Source organism: Fulmarus glacialis, unplaced genomic scaffold (genome assembly GCF_000690835.1).
Source record: "Fulmarus glacialis isolate BGI_N327 unplaced genomic scaffold, ASM69083v1 scaffold13066, whole genome shotgun sequence".
NCBI lineage: Eukaryota > Metazoa > Chordata > Aves > Procellariiformes > Procellariidae > Fulmarus > Fulmarus glacialis.
Window position 1 is genome coordinate 28,807 of NW_009220098.1, and position 18,376 is coordinate 47,182.

The window sequence follows — 18,376 nt, forward strand, 5'->3', positions numbered from 1 at the left end:
GCCGTATTTTCTGCGGTACTCAAATAGATGACAGGTAATAGCATAAGCATTCACTACTTCTGTTACATTAAAAGTAATAAATCTTTAGCTAATGCAGACTGATATTACCATTATTCTTAAAAAGAGAAAGTTGGAAATAAAGAATCTCAATTAATAATTAGGAAATAACTATTTTTTTTTCAGTATATTGCACCTGAGAATCCTCAAATGAATTTCTTCACTTCAATGATTTAAACTGTATTAAAATGTATTAGAGAGAGCTATAGAAATAAAAACAGAGGTTAAGTGCAACTATTATATCCAGTTGGATATTTATCCCAGGTGTGCAGTATCTGCTTTGTATCTCTAAAGGATGTGTCTCCTCCCTCTGGTGTGCTGCTGTACTGATTCCTGTCATCACCTAGTAAGGCAGGAGTTTAATGAAACTAGATTTAATCACAGTATCACTGATGAACACTTACAGTGTTGGATAGCAGGTTTGAAATGGTTTATTGGATTGAGCTTTAGTTTTAAGATACAAGGGAATTAACAGCCTTTCTGACTTCTGATTTGTGTAACAGGCTTGTTGAAAATCTAAACACTTCTTTTCATACGTGTTTCTTTTTAAAACACCCTAAAATTAAGTTCTTTCTGATCTCTAAGATAGTAAGATCACCAGTACCTAAATTGTCTAGAAGAACAGATTTTTCAAAGGATAGTGGAGCAAATCCTTACTTACTAATCATGGCAGATAAAATCCATTCCAAACTATAGAGAATTCTTCAAATAACTGAATGACTCGACTTTTGGGCTTCTCAGGTTTCTCTGAACCAGTGATTTCTCTGGCTGGGTCATCTTCTGAACTCTCTCCATGACTGTGTTGTCAGGGGAAGGATGTAAATCTCTTGTTCTCTATGCTCTGGTATTTTATGGATTGCTGCAACCATGTTAGCTGTTGCCCATATTGTGATTTTTTTTTTTTTTTTTTTTTTAAATGCATTCTGAAAGTTTATTTGTATTATGGAATACTGGAAGCTATTATTTCTGTAGCATTCTCCATACAAAAGTAGACAAGAGCATCTTGAATGGTGTCATCTAGGAGTGAACAAAGTGACCACATTTGTGTAGGCTGAAAGTGGAAAGTTGAGCACAGTGTGCCTCTGCACTGTCTCCTGTTTCAGAAATTCCTCTGAGCAATGCACGATTCGGACAGGAAAGGCTCTGTACATCTGCTTTGAAAGGGAAGTGTTAATCCTTGAATAATACTTGTTGATAATTGCAGTAAGTGTATCATTGCTTGTGTGGCTATCGGACATGTTTCCTAATACAAACTGCATTTCTTCCTAAACAAAATGTGTACGACAGCACGTTAGCTTGTCTTATGTTTCAAGTTTGAAGTGGAGGCTCTAGTCTTCTCTGCATATGATATGAAAATGTCAGTAATCCATCACTTTGTGTCCTTGTCGTGGAGCAAGCATCCACACTAAGTTTCTACGTCCTGGAAACACTCATTAGCAATGTGTTAAGGCAGCAAGCTTTCAGTCTTCTGTTTTCTTTCAAAAGCTATTTAATGTTTAATGAGAAGTGTTTATTTTTATAATAAATCCACCCAATCTGAAGAGGCAGCGAAACATCCTTCTCAGAAAGGGGACTGCTGTCTGTGGAACTTGCAGAGTATGACACGTTGGGGGGACAGAAAATGGAAAGCCTGCAACTAGCAGGGGCTGTGCATGGGAGCTGCTGTGACTGGTGATGACAGACTGCAGGGCCTTCCATTTAACTTTTTCAAGAATCTGATATTGAAATTATTTTGTCTTTGTTAAGCACATGTCAACGCTATGGGGTACATTTTTAATTTGTACTTGGATTTACCTAAAATGTGTTTGCCAGCTCTCAGAAACAAGCTTGGTATTGCTGCATTTCTTTCACCCTTCTGGAGTGAATGCAATATTAGGCCTTGAAGGTGCAGGCCAAGTTAGACATGGTCATGCTCATGATGAGGTTAAAATCTAAGTGAGGTGATTTAACTGCTTTATTGCTCTAATTGAGCTATGGATTCTTTTTTCTGAGAGAGATGGAAATTGTAACTACTTTCAGCACTTTCTGCTTCCAGGAGACAGGATAGCTGCTGTGTTTTCCAAATGTATTTTGTATGCTGTGAAGTTAGTTGACTGCCAACAGCATGCTGATTATCAATCCTTATTTTTAATGTGGTTGATTCTGCTCTTTGAAATACGGACTCTACTGTGGTTGCTTTGACTACCTCAAAGCATTCTCAAAGTTTTGAGTAAACTATATGTAAAAGCAATAATGTTTCTTATATAACTTCAAAAATCTCTTACTCTGTGGGGTTTAATATTCTTTTAATACTTTCATCTTTGTGCAACTTTATTATTATTTTGAAAGGACGAAATGCTAGTGCTATTGACATTTTTTACTTTGCCAGAGGGTGAAGAGGAGCTGAATATTCAGTTTCTTCAAATGAAACTTGGAAGTGGCCAGTACAAGATGCTGATTATTCACACAACATGCAGTCAAACTATGAAACTTCTTGCTATCGTATATGTGAGTGCTAGAAGTCTCTGTGTGTTAATAAAAGTAATGGGATTAGTTCATAAAAGAAAATTCATGAATGGTTGATCATGCAAATACACTGTTCTGGCTTTGACTTACTGTTTTCTAAACTATTTACTTCTGTGAATGAGCACACAAACATACTCATACCTACAGACTCCAGTAACAAAAATGTATCTGTTTCTTGGGAGGTCTGTATACTGTGGTGATAAATGGGTGGATAGATAGATTTGTCATGCAAAATATTCTCTGCTTTTAACTATGTTAACATAGTCCTTGCTTTGAGAATATTGGCTCAGCTGAGGGAATAATTACAGCTTCAGAATCCAGAACATAGTATTTTCTTTTAATAGGTAAGCAGTTGTCAGCTGATACAAAAATTGCTTAATTTTTACTTCTAGCAATGCCCTAAATGCTATCAAGCATTCTTGGAAGTATTAATATTGCAATTCTTACCTAATTTGACTCTGAACTTGACAGCTAAATTTTATATGTGAGTATACAAAATGTTGGGAATTTTGAAGCCTTTAATTAGTAGTTGCAAATTTGTTTGTCCCTTAGCAAGTTGCATTTGCATAAAGATTAAGGCCGGTCAGAATGAAAGGGATAAAACATAGATGGAGGAAACATTAATAAATTAGTAATCATATATAGTAGTATAAGTAGTCTTAGATGTCATTTCCATAAGCTTTATTAAAATTGAAATTCTTTTTTAAAGATGCAGTTAATATTGTCTCCACAGTTGATTATTTCTAAAGAGAGATCTGTCATGAGCTGGAGAATTAGAGAAATTAATGTATCGAGGTCAGACATTAGTATGTAAATTAAGCTTTGCTTTTATTCTGTATGGCAACAGAAGCATTACCTTATATTTGACCTTTCATTCATTTAGCCTGACTCAGCTGTGTCAGTCAAAACAATTCTAAGGAGCAGCTTTAAAGTGCGGGGCTCAGCTTTCTTCTCCTCCCCTTGCCTGTTGGAAATCCCGTGAGAAAGGAGCTAATGGAGGAAACTTGTGCACATTTCTCTTTCTGGAGATTTGTTTCAGCATTTTGGAGTTTCTGATCCCTTCCCCACAACTTCACTGCAGCGCTTGTCCACAGACATTTTGCAAGGTTTTCAGGGAGACTGGGGCCAAGCATGAGAACCCTTGTGTGTTGTACCCAGACTCCCAGGGTGAAGTCCTGAACGACACAGTATAGAAGATGTTTCTTGGAAGTCACTTTCTGGAGTAAGAACGAACTGGATGCTAAATATGCCCCGCAGTTTTTAGTGACACTTTGAATCTGACAGGTAACATTACAAAAATGTGTACTACTGTATTTTCCAATTGACTGATAAATTAATGGTAGAAATGGAGGTGAAAATCCTCCTTACATTTTCATTGTTGCTGGACTTTGAGCTGTATTTCTGCTTTTTGTAGCTGTACTGCCGATGCTTATATCGGTCTTTGATTGCATGACCCTTGGGGAGTTATGTCATCCGCCTCACCCTTATGGTGTGGCGATGGCAGATGGCAGCGAAACACAGAAGAAAATGTAATGGTGCATTGCAAGCGAGTGTAATTTATCTAGTGCTAGGGCAAAAAATATGTTGTGTACTGTTTCCTTGCAAAAATGCGCAGATCACATTAAAATTCTGTTTTTATAGACGCTGAGTCTGGCTGTAATATACCTAGCTAGGCAGTTTTTCTTAATTAGTTGTGTTGAGACCACATTGAGATTGGGTACATACAAGTGTCTTAAACAGATCTACAGAAAATAAACTTTTATCGAAGTACTATCTGTGGTAGCAGTGGAGAATTACACTCTGAATATAGTCAGTGTAAATGCCTGCAGTTAAGGTGAGCATGCAGAATAGACAAGTCTATGTATCAATTTAGTTTTACAGATACAGACAAGCTCTTGTGCAGGTTTGTTTCGGAAAGTCTTAGTTTTATTAAAAGTGCAAAATGTAACTTTCACTTTAATTCAAATTATATTATCAAATTAATTAAGGTCTTTTGCATTAGAAAGGGAAACTTAAGGAAATCTTGGGGGAGGGGGGAAGCTAAAGAATTAAAACAAATCATTAAACTTTATAAAAGCAATAACCTGTAAAACAAATTAAGAAGTAGATTATCTTTTTTTAGTTTTTTGATGTACAAGATTCGGCAATAGAGATTAGAATTAAGTTTTTTTTTTTCTGATTTAAATATTTTACAGACTTTCCCAATGTGTAAGTGGAAAAGAGTGAGACAGGCAGTAGCGTACAAAAAAACCTGGTTTTATTTTGGACTCGATGATCTTAGAGGTCTTTTCCAACCTTAATGATTCTATTTAAAAAATATTTTTCTAATATGAAATATGGTTTCAAGAGCTATTTCAGTAAAAGTTTGAAATGGGAAGCTGGTTTTGAGGTTTTTATCCATGACCTCAAAGGCAGCTGTAGGCTTTTCTCCATAGAAAGGAGGGGAAGAAGGAAATTCTAGGTGGTAATTTAGAGCCTCTGCTTTATTATATTCAACAATATTTTTTCTTTGACCATAATACCATTTGGTTTTTTTTCTATGAACACAATTTACTATGACCCTAATACAAACCAAGCATAATCCCATTTAATAATTTCACTGTGTCCGTTCCACCTCAGTCAAGGTGACAGCCTTCTGTGGCTCCCAACAGTAATGCGACTATAGAGTATTTGTTTACCATTATGGTTTGGGTGTTCTCTTCATGACCATTTCACTTTCTTTTGAGGATGGGAGCTGAAAAATGAAAGGCTGAAAAAACCCTCTTTTAAACTACTGTACTTCCTCAGAAGTTCCAGGGACTGTTACTTCAGGAGGAGGGAGGTGCGGATTTGCAGATGAAGACTACGCTGAGAGCTGTTGTTCCACAAGTCAAACCTCTGTCTCCTAACGCAGAGTGGATGGACAACACTCCAGCCTCCCTCCCGCGGAGGGGGAGCACAGGCACCAAAGAGCACTGGGGCTATAATTAATTTCTCTGAAGCTGATCCCTTTAACAGCCTCTTCAGGATTTTCTGTAAAAAATGAAATCTAATGAAATTTCCTCAGCTCTGCTTGCATCTTTTAAAGTAAAGCTTTATATGTTTTTAACTGAAAACATTAATGATGAATGAATAATGTACAATCCAAAACACTCTTGAATTTAGAATGAGAAAGGGTTCGGGGCTTCCAGGCGTCATTAAAATCAGAGTTATGTTACAAACAACACTCTCCTACGGAGTACAAGGTTTCACATTTGGTCACGGTCTAGTTCAGCTGGCTGAAGATTGGAATTTTTAAATTCATGAACAGACCTTTTAAGATTAAAAATAGAAGCCTGCATGCTTATTGTTTCTTGGCCATACATACTCTTACTCTTTTGGCAGCCAGAGGGTACTCAATGGCGGTGAAACCACCATCCAATCTTACATGAGAAAGAACAAAACTAATAATTTATTACTTCAAGCTTTACTTAACTTGAGACAAAAATAACATTATTTTTCTACTTTGCTATCTGCAGCAGAGAGGAATATTACCAAAGTACTACCTAAGATTTTTTTTTTTTTTTTTTAAAGACTTTTTAGAGTCTTTTATCTCAAAAAATGATCACATTTACAAATACTCAACATTGATGAATGTAAGCATGGATACAAAAGAAGTACCATTATTTTAGAAGTTTGTAACAATAGTCTTGGAAGAACAGATGCTTTGTGAATCGCGGCATGACAGTCCCATCCGAGCAGCAATGGCTTGGCAGTTAGGAGTGCTTAAACACCAAAAGATGCTGAACGTGGATGCATTTTACAAAGAACTGTTGCAACCTCTGTTAATGTTCAAAGTTCATCTAAATAAACTTGGAGCAGGCATTTTGTGCACAGAGAAGTTTCCAGCCTCGGTTTTGCATTTAGCAGTCACATCTGTGGTTACAGTTTGGGCAAGCGCTGCAGTGGATGGTGAGCTGCTGCCATTTGAAGGTAACATCTGGAGATGTGACTGAATTCAGAGCCCAGACTCAAGCAGGTTTGAAAACTTGGCCCCAAAATGTCTTAGAAATTAGAGATCACAATTTAATTCATACTTATTAAAACTCTTTTTTGGGCGATTACTACCTTTTTTTTTTGTAAAGGCCCTTTGTCTTACAGTTGCCATACATTTATTTTCAACATACCTCCTACTAGACGTTAAAGTGTGACTCTGAAGTATTCTATACTGAAAGGGGACACAGTGTGGCAATGGATTAATGTCTTTCAGGGAAATTTAGTAGAAAGAGAGGCTACAAATCCCTTGGGGATATTTGTTATGGATGACTGACTACTGGATGATTGTACATCGGAAGGTACAGATTTACTGTAGATTTGATTTAATAACTTTTACAGTGCTGTGGGTGGATAATAACTATGTTGATTGTTATCCTCTGCTGGAACAGAACTTTCTGAAGGACACTAAATCTGCTCAGGAACACAAAAGATCAATGTAGTAAAAGCACTAATTTTTTTAGTACCTAGTGTGAATTACACTTACTCTTGATGATGGGTACTTAGAAAAATGACTGAAAAGAAAATGAAAACCTGCATATGCTTAGTGCGTGCCAAATAATTACCATCAGCTATCAGACTTTCTGAACTTAGTAGAATAGCAATCTTGAATTTTAGCTAGATATGTCAAACGTGGAAAAGGAAGTAAAAATATGTCATGCTGAATAAACATGGACGTTTATTTCGGAACATCATTATCTCGATCAGCTTTATTTAGGGAATTTGGCAATGACAATGAAGATGAAATAATGTATTTTGACAGTATGCACAGAGGATTTGAAGGAAAAATAATGGGATTGCCCAGAAAATGTCTTCTGAGTAATGCCAGTATGCGTTCATGTGAACCGTACTGCTTCTGAATGTATTAATTTCTTCTTTGCAAATATATCTTACTCTACTTTTTGTACTTTACTTATCAGGGAAGACAAAAGCTTCTAATCATTATTGGAAAATCAGTTTAAATATCATTAGATTATTACAATCTCTAAGCATTTCCCATGAAATATTCCATGAAATTCTACGAAACTCGTCTTTTTTCTACATACCTATGTTTATTCGATGCTGATAACACCAACATGCAGTTACTATCTGGTGTTTCCTCGTCTACGTGGAAGAAGTTAGCCTGTTACCTTTTGTGAGGTTGTAAAGACCTTTTGAAAGGAATATGGATATTCTACAGTATCACAATGAATCTACATTGAGAACAATTTCTGTGTTATGGGGAGGGAAGGTTGAAATGTTTGGCTTTTATGTTTAACTATGTGGATTAAAAAAAAAATCTTCTGCCGTTTTAGAAAAAATTAACTCAATGGGGCCCAATTTGTTGAGAACCTGTTGTTACCTCAGCCTTTATTAAGTGATCTAAGGAGCATTACTGGTTAGGACAAGGAAAAGTAAGAAGGGAAGGAAAGCAAAAACTTAAAAAAAAAAAAAAAAAAAAAAGATGATGAGAGAAAAATATCGTTCCAGATCAGGGATGGAGAAAAGAGCAATGCAATCTGATGTCCATCCAGGCTTTCTGTTATTAAAGATAAACTAAAATGTCTTTATCAATGAATGCACTATAAATATTTTTGAAGCATTGTAAGGAAATCATGCAGGCATACCTTGATCAAGATTTTCAGAAATAACTACTTGTTGTCAGTGTTTCAATTTTGGAATGTTTTCTATGAAATAAATCTAAGGGAATATGATTTTCAGAAAATGCTGAAGAGTCATATGGAAAATGTAATGTCTTAAATTGTCATAATTTTGAGGTCCTAAAATCACCCGTCTTCAAAAAATACTCATTTTTATAATTTTGTAGCTGGATTGATAGCCATCCCCCTGAATTTCTGAATACTGGTAATGTTTTCCATCTGTTTCTGCAGCTTGGGCAGTGCCCAGAAGATACACAGCTAGAATTTTTTGCAATTTAATACCTGCATAGCAAATTGCTGACCTCTTCCTAGGTTACAATAGCCAAAGGTCCATATAAAAAGAACCGCACAGGGTCAGGGAGGCTCTTACCTTCTTGGGGTGGTAAAACCAAGAGTTTGATAAAGGAGGAGTTTAATATAAAACAAAAATTTTAAAACTTACAGAAAAATGTTACGATTGTGCCCAGCTCCTGGTCATTTCAAGGGGAGTTATGAGTTAATGGTAGCTCTCACAATTAACCTGGTAATGGTGCAGCATCTCTTTGTCAATCGTATTTATAGGCGTTATTTTTGGCATCAGAGAATGGTCTGCTTGTTGTCCTTTTGAATACTCCTATAACACGATTTCTGCTTTAGGGAACCTTAATATTTGTTCTTGATTTTTCATTATTGTAAAGATCTCATAAAATAATGTTTTATAATTTAAAAAAATCCAGAAAGACAGCATATTGAATCTTGTAAGAAGGTGGTTAACATACGATACAATTATTTTATGTGCTACAGCTGTCAGACTTTGGAGCATGTGTCAGAAGCCAACGAAGAGCTGTTGGACGCAGGACCGGCAGGCAGACCGGAATACGATAGCAGCCGAAGTCCAGAGGCTGGCCTCCCCTCCCTTTGCCTCAAGCAAGTGTTTCCCAAGTACGCGAAGCAGTTTAACTACCTGCGGCTTGTGGACAGGGTGGCTGCACTGTTTATCCGATTTCTTGGTGTAAAAGGGACAACAAAGTTGGGGCCAACAGGTTTCCGAACGTTTATAAGGTTAGTAAGGTGAATTTCTTTCGGAATTGCTTAAAGCATAGTCAAGAAGTTAGGAACTCCCGATCCTGTGGGGTAGCACTGCTGTCCCTGTGCTTATCTTAAGTTTTGTTGAATAAAAGCAGGCCCTAACAGTGGTACACTTTTAGCTTGTAGGTTTAGTAATGCCTTCTAAAGAAACTTTTCTCCATAAGTTCCATTGAACCATTGTATATTTTTTTAATAAAATAGATATATTTTTTTATCATTCCAACCTCCCAAAATACCTGACCTATGAAACTGTGTCCTAGTAGGAACCTGGGTCTTTATTCTACAGCAGATCAGTGATACTTTGGGAGATGGCTATTTGCAGTCTTAGTCAACATGTCATGTTCCTAGTAAATCGTAGGAATACCATTGTGAGAAAGTGACAACCGAAATTGGGTCACTTGAGATCTGATTCTGCTGGCTGTGGGGGCACAGCCGTCTGCCCCAGGCCACAGGAAAGGATTTCCAAATGCCAGTTGCTGATGCGTTGCGCACTAAGGATTTGCATTGTGAAATTGCAGCTTGCAATGGCAAGGAACTCAATTTATTTTTTCACATACTTTTTATTTGTGAGGGTTTTTTCATTGTTTTTTATGGATATATCTGTTCTAGTCATGGTACAAATATCTCATTTTCTGTCTTTCATTGACAATGACAAAAGAAATAAACAGCAGCAGCAGATGTACTCTTAAAATACAGATCCTGTTTCTATCCAGATGCATTTAGCATTCAGGAATGAATATAAACAATTTGATTTATACAAATTACAATATATAGAAAATGACTGAAGGCATCTGCTCTATCCACAGACCAGTACAGGATTTTTTCCAGTTCTGTATTTTCTATTGTTTAGTCCAGCCTTAATTTGGCACTTGTCAGGGAAACACAGAATAAATGCCAACATTTTCTTTTAAGAATATTAAAATAAATTGCCATATCTCAATGAAATAGTGCTTGCATTTTCCTAATGCATGTTAAATTAAACTTTTTAATATTGGCAAATATTTTGTTTATTTTTTCCCAGAGGATCTATACCAACTATATGGCCCTTTTCTGAAATGCTGTCATTACTACTCATTTCAGAAATAAGGTCATGTTTCTAAGATGTGTGCTGTATCACTTTTTAAGAATAAAATGGTACACAAGGGTGATTTTGTGTGTGAGTGCATGTGGGCAAGTGGTTGCAGAAACTATCCACTCAAATTTTAGCTAATCAAAATCTGTTTCTCTTCAATAATTTCTTCATTCTAAAAAAATAACTAAAAGGGAAACGCTGAACGTGGCTGTAGTCCGTGCTTGGATGCTGCCTAAGATTTTTTTGGGACTATCTAGGCCAGACCTTAACTCTCTGTTTTAAGGGAGCTCTGCTTAGGTTACTAAAGAGTAAGATTCTTTTAAATTATCCAGGGGTTTGGGGGGTTTCTTTTTGGTTTTGGTTTTTTTTTTTCCTTTTCTTTTCTGGCTAGAAATTTTGGCCAGCTCTTTGGCATATGCACTAATTCCAGCCAGGCTGCCAGACATCTGGAAATCCTGGACAGATGGCTAATTCTCATATACTGATCAACACTACACTGCAGGCTCAGACCACACCAGTCTCAGATTTCCTGCATGTGCTTATCACCAAATGCCCGAGATGCATCCAGAGGTGCTGCTGTTTTCCATGCAGTGTTCAGTACGACACAGGGTAAATCTTTTCAGTGTTCCGGCATGAAGAAGTAATTCTGTGCCTGAAAGCTTTCCTCCAAGCCTTTTCAAACAGGATCAGTCAGTCAAATAAAGGAGTATTTCTCTGTGCAAACTCTGCCTCATGTAGATAGTCTCTGCAGGTTTGTGTTGGGTTTCCCAATGTACCAATTGATTCCATTCTGTTACGGCCTCAGAAAGAGTACTAGCAATAGCCTGGGAGAAAGCAGTGTGTCATGGTCAACTCCTATTTTTAATTGAAATATTCAGGGTTTTCTTCTTTTTTTTTTTTTCCCCCTGCTTTGTTGCAAAACCAAAATAAACCAGTAAATCTGTAATCTGACCTGCTGCCTTTTCGTGGCTAGAGATTGACAGGAGATTGCATGTGTAAATCGGCTTTAGGTGCATGCATCGAAGTGGGCCGCTCCTCCTGCCCAGCGCCGCTTCTGGCAGAGGTGGTGCCTGCGTGATCTGAACAGGCAGCAGGAGTAGGAACATACAGGAGATGTTCTGCACATGAAAAATTCAGGGCATTTACCATGTCACGTATGTACGCTTAATGAACGCTGGTTTGTTTGCTATCTGCTGTCTGTGTTTTATTAGACTAAGCGTGTTACAGTGGGTGTGTACATATGACATGGGTAAACTTTTTTCTCAATGTTCTCTCAGTTGCCCTTGCAGAATTTTTCCTAACTTGGAAGTTTGGATGTAATCAAAATTTTTTCTTTATTTTGTCTATTTTTAACAGAAACTGCAAGCTGAGTAACAGCAATTTTTCCATGGCTTCTGTAGATATCTTATATATTGATATCACAAGAAGGTGGAACAGCATGGGAATCGACCACAAAGAATCAGGTAACACTATTTTGTATTTTAAGACTATGGGAGCTGGTTTTTTATAGTTTTGGTAGCTCAAACACACCTCAAACATTCAGTGAAAATAATGGGAACAAGGCATGTACATCTGAGGCATGTACATGTACAAAAAATTCTTGTGTTTAGTTCCATGGCAGTTTCCCTTTGTCTATAGAATAGATCACTCTTAGTTTTCAATTTATTTATTGGAACAAGTCTTCTGCAAGCCCCTTTTTATGGTTGCAATTTTGCATTCGTAATTCTTGTTGCTGTTTGCAGAGAAGCACTTAAAAACACTCCCCATGGAACCTCCAACTTAATTACAGTGTAAGAAGGTATGTCCATATTAGAGTAGCTTACATGGTCTAGCAAAAACCAACCAAACAGAAAGCTATGCAGCAGGTAGAAATAAATAACGCTTAACTTCTCTTTTTTATTTAATTCTGTTCCCCAAAAAGGTTACTTTGGGGACAAAACTACCTGTATTACTTTTCCTTTCCCAGAGAGTTTTCCACTCCCCGCCCAACAGTATACTCCTTTTTTTCGTCTTCATTGTCTTTGTGATAGGTAAGGGAAGGCAATAGGTTTCTGCACAAACTCGCACAGTGCTCGGCTATTAAATAGGCTCTCGTTAAGGATGAGTAGCAGTGCTTTTCCTACAAGCACCCCTCACTGAAAATTGTGCTCCTGTTTGTTCATATAGGAGCATGAGTCAGTTAAGTCACTTTTAAATATTTTTACATCCAACTTGGATTGTAATGCTCAGTGTAAGAGTGTACTCAATGGCTGAAAGGCTTTTGTAAGAAATTCGTCTAACCCCAACAAGGATTCACTTGTCCTGTGACTTCTTTCCTTCAGCTGGTCAGAGGCACCTTCCGCAGGAGGTGCCAGGTCCGTACCACAGTGTGCCACTCAGTGTCCTTTCCATTGAAGAGCCTCTGGGAGAAACATGACAAGTCGTTAATCTAAATTTACTTCTAACTTAGGAATATGCATTTAAATTAAAATACAGCACTTAAAGATGTTAGCCAAGAACAGAGGCTATGGGAAGTTGTTTGCCAAACAGCAGTAAGGATTTTCTACAGTTTCAAAGCCAAAAGGAAAATGTTTATTAAACTGTGTGATGTTATTCCCGGCTTCTTTGGTGATATACTGTGTTACCATCACATGTCTTCTTGATAGTGCAGTTGAGTGGTTGCAAAAATGAATGTAAATACTCTCCTATTACACATTTAGAATATTAACCTATTACAAGAAATCCCTCACAATTTAATAAGCAGGCCAGAGGGAGCATTCCATCCATGCCTTTGGTTTTCTATTTAAAATTTGATTACATTATTTGGGTATTTTTTCTGGATTTATACATAAACATGAAAATCAGTTTCATCTCCTGAAAAAAAATAGATCTCTCTGCCCAAATCCCGACTGTATAAATCACATTGTTCAGGCTGAAGTTACAAACTGTCTTCAGTTTACCCTGTACCCACGGTAGAGTTCATCCACATTCACTTCTTGGGCTTACAAGACAGATTTTTTTCATAAATTCCTTTCAAAGGAAAACAAACCAATTGAAATGTCAGTGTTTTCTTTTGTGAGTTTGGCTCTTACCTTCTGCTCGCACTAAAGGGTAGGTGTTCTTAATGTAATTACTTGCCCCACAGTGAGAAATGGTTATAGTAGCTTTGGGTCCACACTGATAACCCTTGGACCCTACAGCTGATTTTGTACGTGCAGATCAGTGAGTTAACTTTCTGATGTAAATATTTTCTGTGTTGAAGTTTAGAAAAGATTTCTCTCAACAAAAAAACTCTTCAAACCTAGTTTTTCTAATTGTTTGAATAGATAATTTTTTCCTAAGTGGTAGCACACTGTTGCTGCAGCTTTAAAGGACTTGGCAGTACCAGATGCTGGAGATAATACCAGGATGCTCCATTTTCTGCTACTTAATACAAATTCCAGTTGCATGTTTACCTGAGGTTGCTGAAGAAAATTACTTGCTTGTGACAATAGGTGATTACTAAACATCAACAATGGGTTTCTTCTGTTGACTATCTTATGGACTTAGGTTTTTAAAGCAAACATATTTGCTTCATAAGTATTTCTGAAATGCTATTGAGGTGTTAATATGGTAGCCATCACTAGGGCAGCAGAGCATTGCCTGAGGAGCCCAGATCTACTTCTAAAAATCCCTACTGTGCAGCCCAGCTATAATCTTCAGTCTTTGCTTTAAAAATGTGATGTGTTTTCATTTTTAAGTCTTGTTATTTGCCCAAGATCCCTACGTATGAGGCAAATATTTGTAAAAATATGTTTATAGAAGTTGGTCTTCAAGCATTTTTGCTTCGAACGATCACGGTCTGCATTCTGTTGTCTTTTCCTGTGTTCTTAGGTTTGCTTGGGGGTGTGCACTGGCAGGTTTCTGGGCTGTGTAGCCTGAGAATCTGTCCTCTGCAAGAAGTGGGAGGTTAATAATAGCAACAGGGCATTCAGTTCTTTAGTAAGAAGACGAGACACTTTGGAAAGTTCCAGAATGTCTTCATTCCTATTATGTGCTCAGCCTTACTAGTGAAAAGGAAGGTTTGCAGTTCTCAGTGAAATAATTACAAAGAGTGTTTCTTTGGCTAAAGAAATCATATTTGCATAAGGCATTTTTTAAATCTTCATGAGCACTTGATCCATGTATTTTAGCTATCATTTTGTGAGGTGTTTGCAATGAGTTGGTGAGTATGTTATTGATGTTTATGAAGAAAACCTAATGAAAATAATAAACAGAAGAAAACCTTGTATAATTTGCTAGAGAAATGAACAGCCAACCTAGCCTTCAGTAGTGAGTTAGGTCCCCATCTGCTTTGGTCACATTTTTAGATCTGAGACATTACTCTATCAAATAGCAGAGTTCAGGGATTATTTTCTTGTTATATTAATGGCCTAAATACACCATTTAATATATAACTTAATTTCTAAAATTGCTACGACGTTTCTATATGAACTTAAATCCATAAATTTGGCAACTTTTCCATAACTTTTGTAAAATGTTGAATAATTTCAATTGCACTAATATTCCCATCTCAACCACAAGAAGTTGTTCCTGACGTCATTTGGGCGGTTTTTGGGCCATTTATAGCAGGGAAACAGCAGCTGGAGTATTCTGGAAGGTTTTATACTACTGCTTCTCGTGGCCATCAAGGAGGATTGTCAAGGTTCCATTTCAATCAGTGTGGGATAAAGAAATCCACCTCGATGCTGCTGGTATAAACTAGCATGCTGGTCACAGCTGCAGCTGGCATCTTCCCAGAAATTGGTTCAAAATGTATTTTTATACAAGAAGCTGAACATGGACATCGATGTACATACTCCTGCATCTTTTTAAAAAAATGCTAAAATAGCAGAAGAATCAGAAGTCTCCAAGTTGACTGACTTTTGTATCTGTTATCCCAGCCCCCTACAATACATCCGTAGTTCTCTCCTGCATAAACGTCAAGAATCAGTGATACATGTAATAATTTGTGAGAGTATGGTCAGGTATGACAGCAATAAAATTATTTGTATATAACCTTTTTTTGAATATTTGAACTTGCTTCAGAAATGTTAATGAAGCTTTTATTTGTATGAAATAGCTAAGTATGATTTTGTTTTGCTTGAACATAAGTATCCTATAATACCCTGCAGAGTCTGTGTAGATGAAGACAGATAAGGCAAAAGGAGAATAAGTAAAATAGACTGATAGAAAGAATAAATCCAGACCTAAGATTAGAAGGGAGAAAACGAAGGTATAGTGCAGAGGAGATAGAATGATTCATTATGTGTGAACTCCTGTACTACTTTAGGTAGGTTAGGGTCACCTTAGTTTCACAGGCATGTAAAATTTGAGTATTTGCATTTAGCATTTCAGTGTGGGTATAAGTCATTTATGTGGCTAGCTGATAGACTTTCGCTAGCAAAAATAATAGAAATGCAAGTGAATCTTCAGGCTTTCAGAAATTAAGAGATTTGTTGAGAGTTGCAATGAACCAGATGTTTTCTAGGTGTTAAAACACAAAAACCCAACCATTTCTGTTGGCTTTGCATTTGGCCCACTTCTAGCTGTAACCAATACAGTAACTATTGCTGTTGCTGTAAAACAGTAGCTTCTAACTTTTTTCGTTAAATGCTTCCACTTATGAGCATCACTTATGGGGGAGAAAGTGTGTATGCTGCCAAAGGTGCTTTCCCTGCCTGCAGCTCACCATAACTGATACAATAACTTACTGAGCTGGCAGCTGCTGCTTTCAGGTAGCCCAGCAATTCCTTTGCAAGCTATTTTACAGCCACGATTGTAAGCGACCCCAGCTGCAGTCTTAGTTGAGAGAAATTATATTTCAGAATGTAATTGTAATATTTTGAAAAGATGCCTTTCCTGCAGCATCAATAAGCCAATATTAAGTTAAAAAAACCCAAACCTTTCAATATCTCATCCTAAAATAATCTTCTTAAGTGTATGTTCAAACTGGGAGAGCCAGTTAAAGCACAAAGCAGCTATAACTGTTCCTTGTTGCTGGCATTCTGCAAAACCGATTATGGTCTGGCTTCTTAATTAAGAATTAAAGTAGGTATTACTTCAAGGTTTTAAATACAGTAATTAACGTTAATATGCAGCCCCTCTTTCCATTGGCTGTGGTAATGTGTTATTAGTAAGGTGTGATCAAACAGCACCTGAAGAGTCTGTTCTGCAGCATGTGGCTTCTGCAGGGTACTTTCGTTTGTGAAGGGGCAGAGCAGGCAGTTTTATTATAGCAGAGAAATTTTTTGGCACTGCACCACTTTCCCTTCATACACACTTCAGCTCTTTGTTTTTCATTCAGCTGAAACAAAACTACTATTGCAGAGTTACTGGGTATGGCTGAAAAAATGGCATCTTTGCCTTCAAAAGGAAGGCTAAGGATTCATACCCGTCTTTGCAGAGGAAAAGCAACACTTCAAATAAACTCACTTCTGCAATGAAGTGATACTTGATAATGGGGTTATCTTTATAGTGCTACAGACTGAAATGCCATACTGTTTCAGTAGTTCTACATTTGAACTTTTGTTTTGGGTCCATCTCTAAAAATACAAGGTTTAAATGACCCAATTCAGTTTCTGATATAAACTTGTTTTTCTCTCCAGGTAGATTGTTTTCCTTGAAGCTCAGTATGTTACTGTGTGTCTGATTTGGTTTCAACTTAGTATTTGAAGCAGCAGAAATCAGGGCTGATACTACATCGATTTAATTGTACAATATCTTAAAAGTGGTTGTTGCTGTACCGGTTCGCCTCTGGATGCCAGGCTGCTGGTCAGGCTGATGTCTGTAAAACCAGAAGTAGCCCCAGTGGTAGAGAGTATCACCCGTCTGTACCCCAGCCTGAGCATACCCTGTACTGAAACGCTAAATGAGCTCATGTGTGTGTTACATACAAATAAAACCTTGTCTTTTCCTAGTGAGCATTCTAGATAGCTGCTGTTTAAATTAAAAGATGTTAACTAACATGATTGTATGTGTCCACACCCAGCACGTACACATTTGACCTTGGTGCTAAACAAACAAGAGGTATTACTATGTTCAAAGAATGCAGTTTGCTAGAGAACAGGGTGCTATGTATCTCCTATAAACACCTTCTCCTTGCAGGAATGTGTTTGCAAGCCTTTGTCGAAGCTTTCTTCTGCCTGGCTCAGAAAAAATACAAGTCCCTCCCACTTCACGAGCAAGTGGCATCGCTGATCGATTTTTGTGAGTATCATCTGGCTGCCCTGGATGAAAAGCGCCTGGTTTGTGGCCGTGGGTTTGTGGAGCGCCGAAGTGCAGTAGTTCCTTGTCAGACAGATGGACTTCACCTTACACCAGCTGCACATACACCCCTCCTGAATCGCACGGCCATAGCTAGTAAATTTGCAGATTATAGAAATCATCGCTATTAATGGTGCTAACTCACCAGGACAGAACTGAGAATTAATCCCCAGATACGCACGTGTTCTGCAGGAGGAGAGACAGACTCTTGAATTCCTTCATCTGATAGTCACAATTATTTATTTCAGCTTTTTGTATTTACACTCTTCAAAAAGTCTACTGCAAGCTCCCATGCTCAAATAATGATCCTGGCAATGGCTATTTATTTACCTTGCTGTTGGACCTACAGTACACCTCACGTGACAAACTATGCTTTCATCCCGAGTGTACAGAAAATCATGTGTGAAGACAAGGACCAAAATACAGTGGGATGATAACCAGCATCATGGGATCGAGAGGCACACTCGTATCGAAGGAATTACATTGCTTTGTATGCACTGGATGTATCATGGAACCCAAGTCAGGAGCGCTGCAGTCCCAAATACCAGCTGTGGGCTTCGGAAAACTGAAACCTGGAATTACGTTTGTGGTCAGACTTCAGGCTTTGACCCTCTTCTTTCTGTGGCTTGGACTGTACATGTTGGAATCAATATAGATTTGGTCATTGTCTATGTACTTATTTTTTAAAGTCAGTCTTAAAATACTGAAATTATATTTTGGCTTCTACTTCTTTGTACATGTCTTTGCCATGACAAGTACT

At 37.5% G+C, this 18,376-nt stretch overlaps 1 protein-coding gene across 1 annotated transcript in view; it reads left to right on the plus strand.

Moving 5' to 3' along the window:
- The window catches only part of TTLL11 (tubulin tyrosine ligase-like family, member 11), a gene marked incomplete at its 5' end in the record, with an annotated part of 45,078 nt that extends 27,331 nt beyond the window's left edge, over positions 1-17,747 (plus strand). The window contains 3 exons of the mRNA XM_009580632.1: positions 8,997-9,254; positions 11,710-11,816; positions 17,458-17,747. Coding sequence (XP_009578927.1) covers positions 8,997-9,254; positions 11,710-11,816; positions 17,458-17,747 — 655 coding nt within the window. The remainder of the gene's footprint in view (positions 1-8,996; positions 9,255-11,709; positions 11,817-17,457) is intronic.
- Positions 17,748-18,376: the final 629 nt, after the last annotated feature.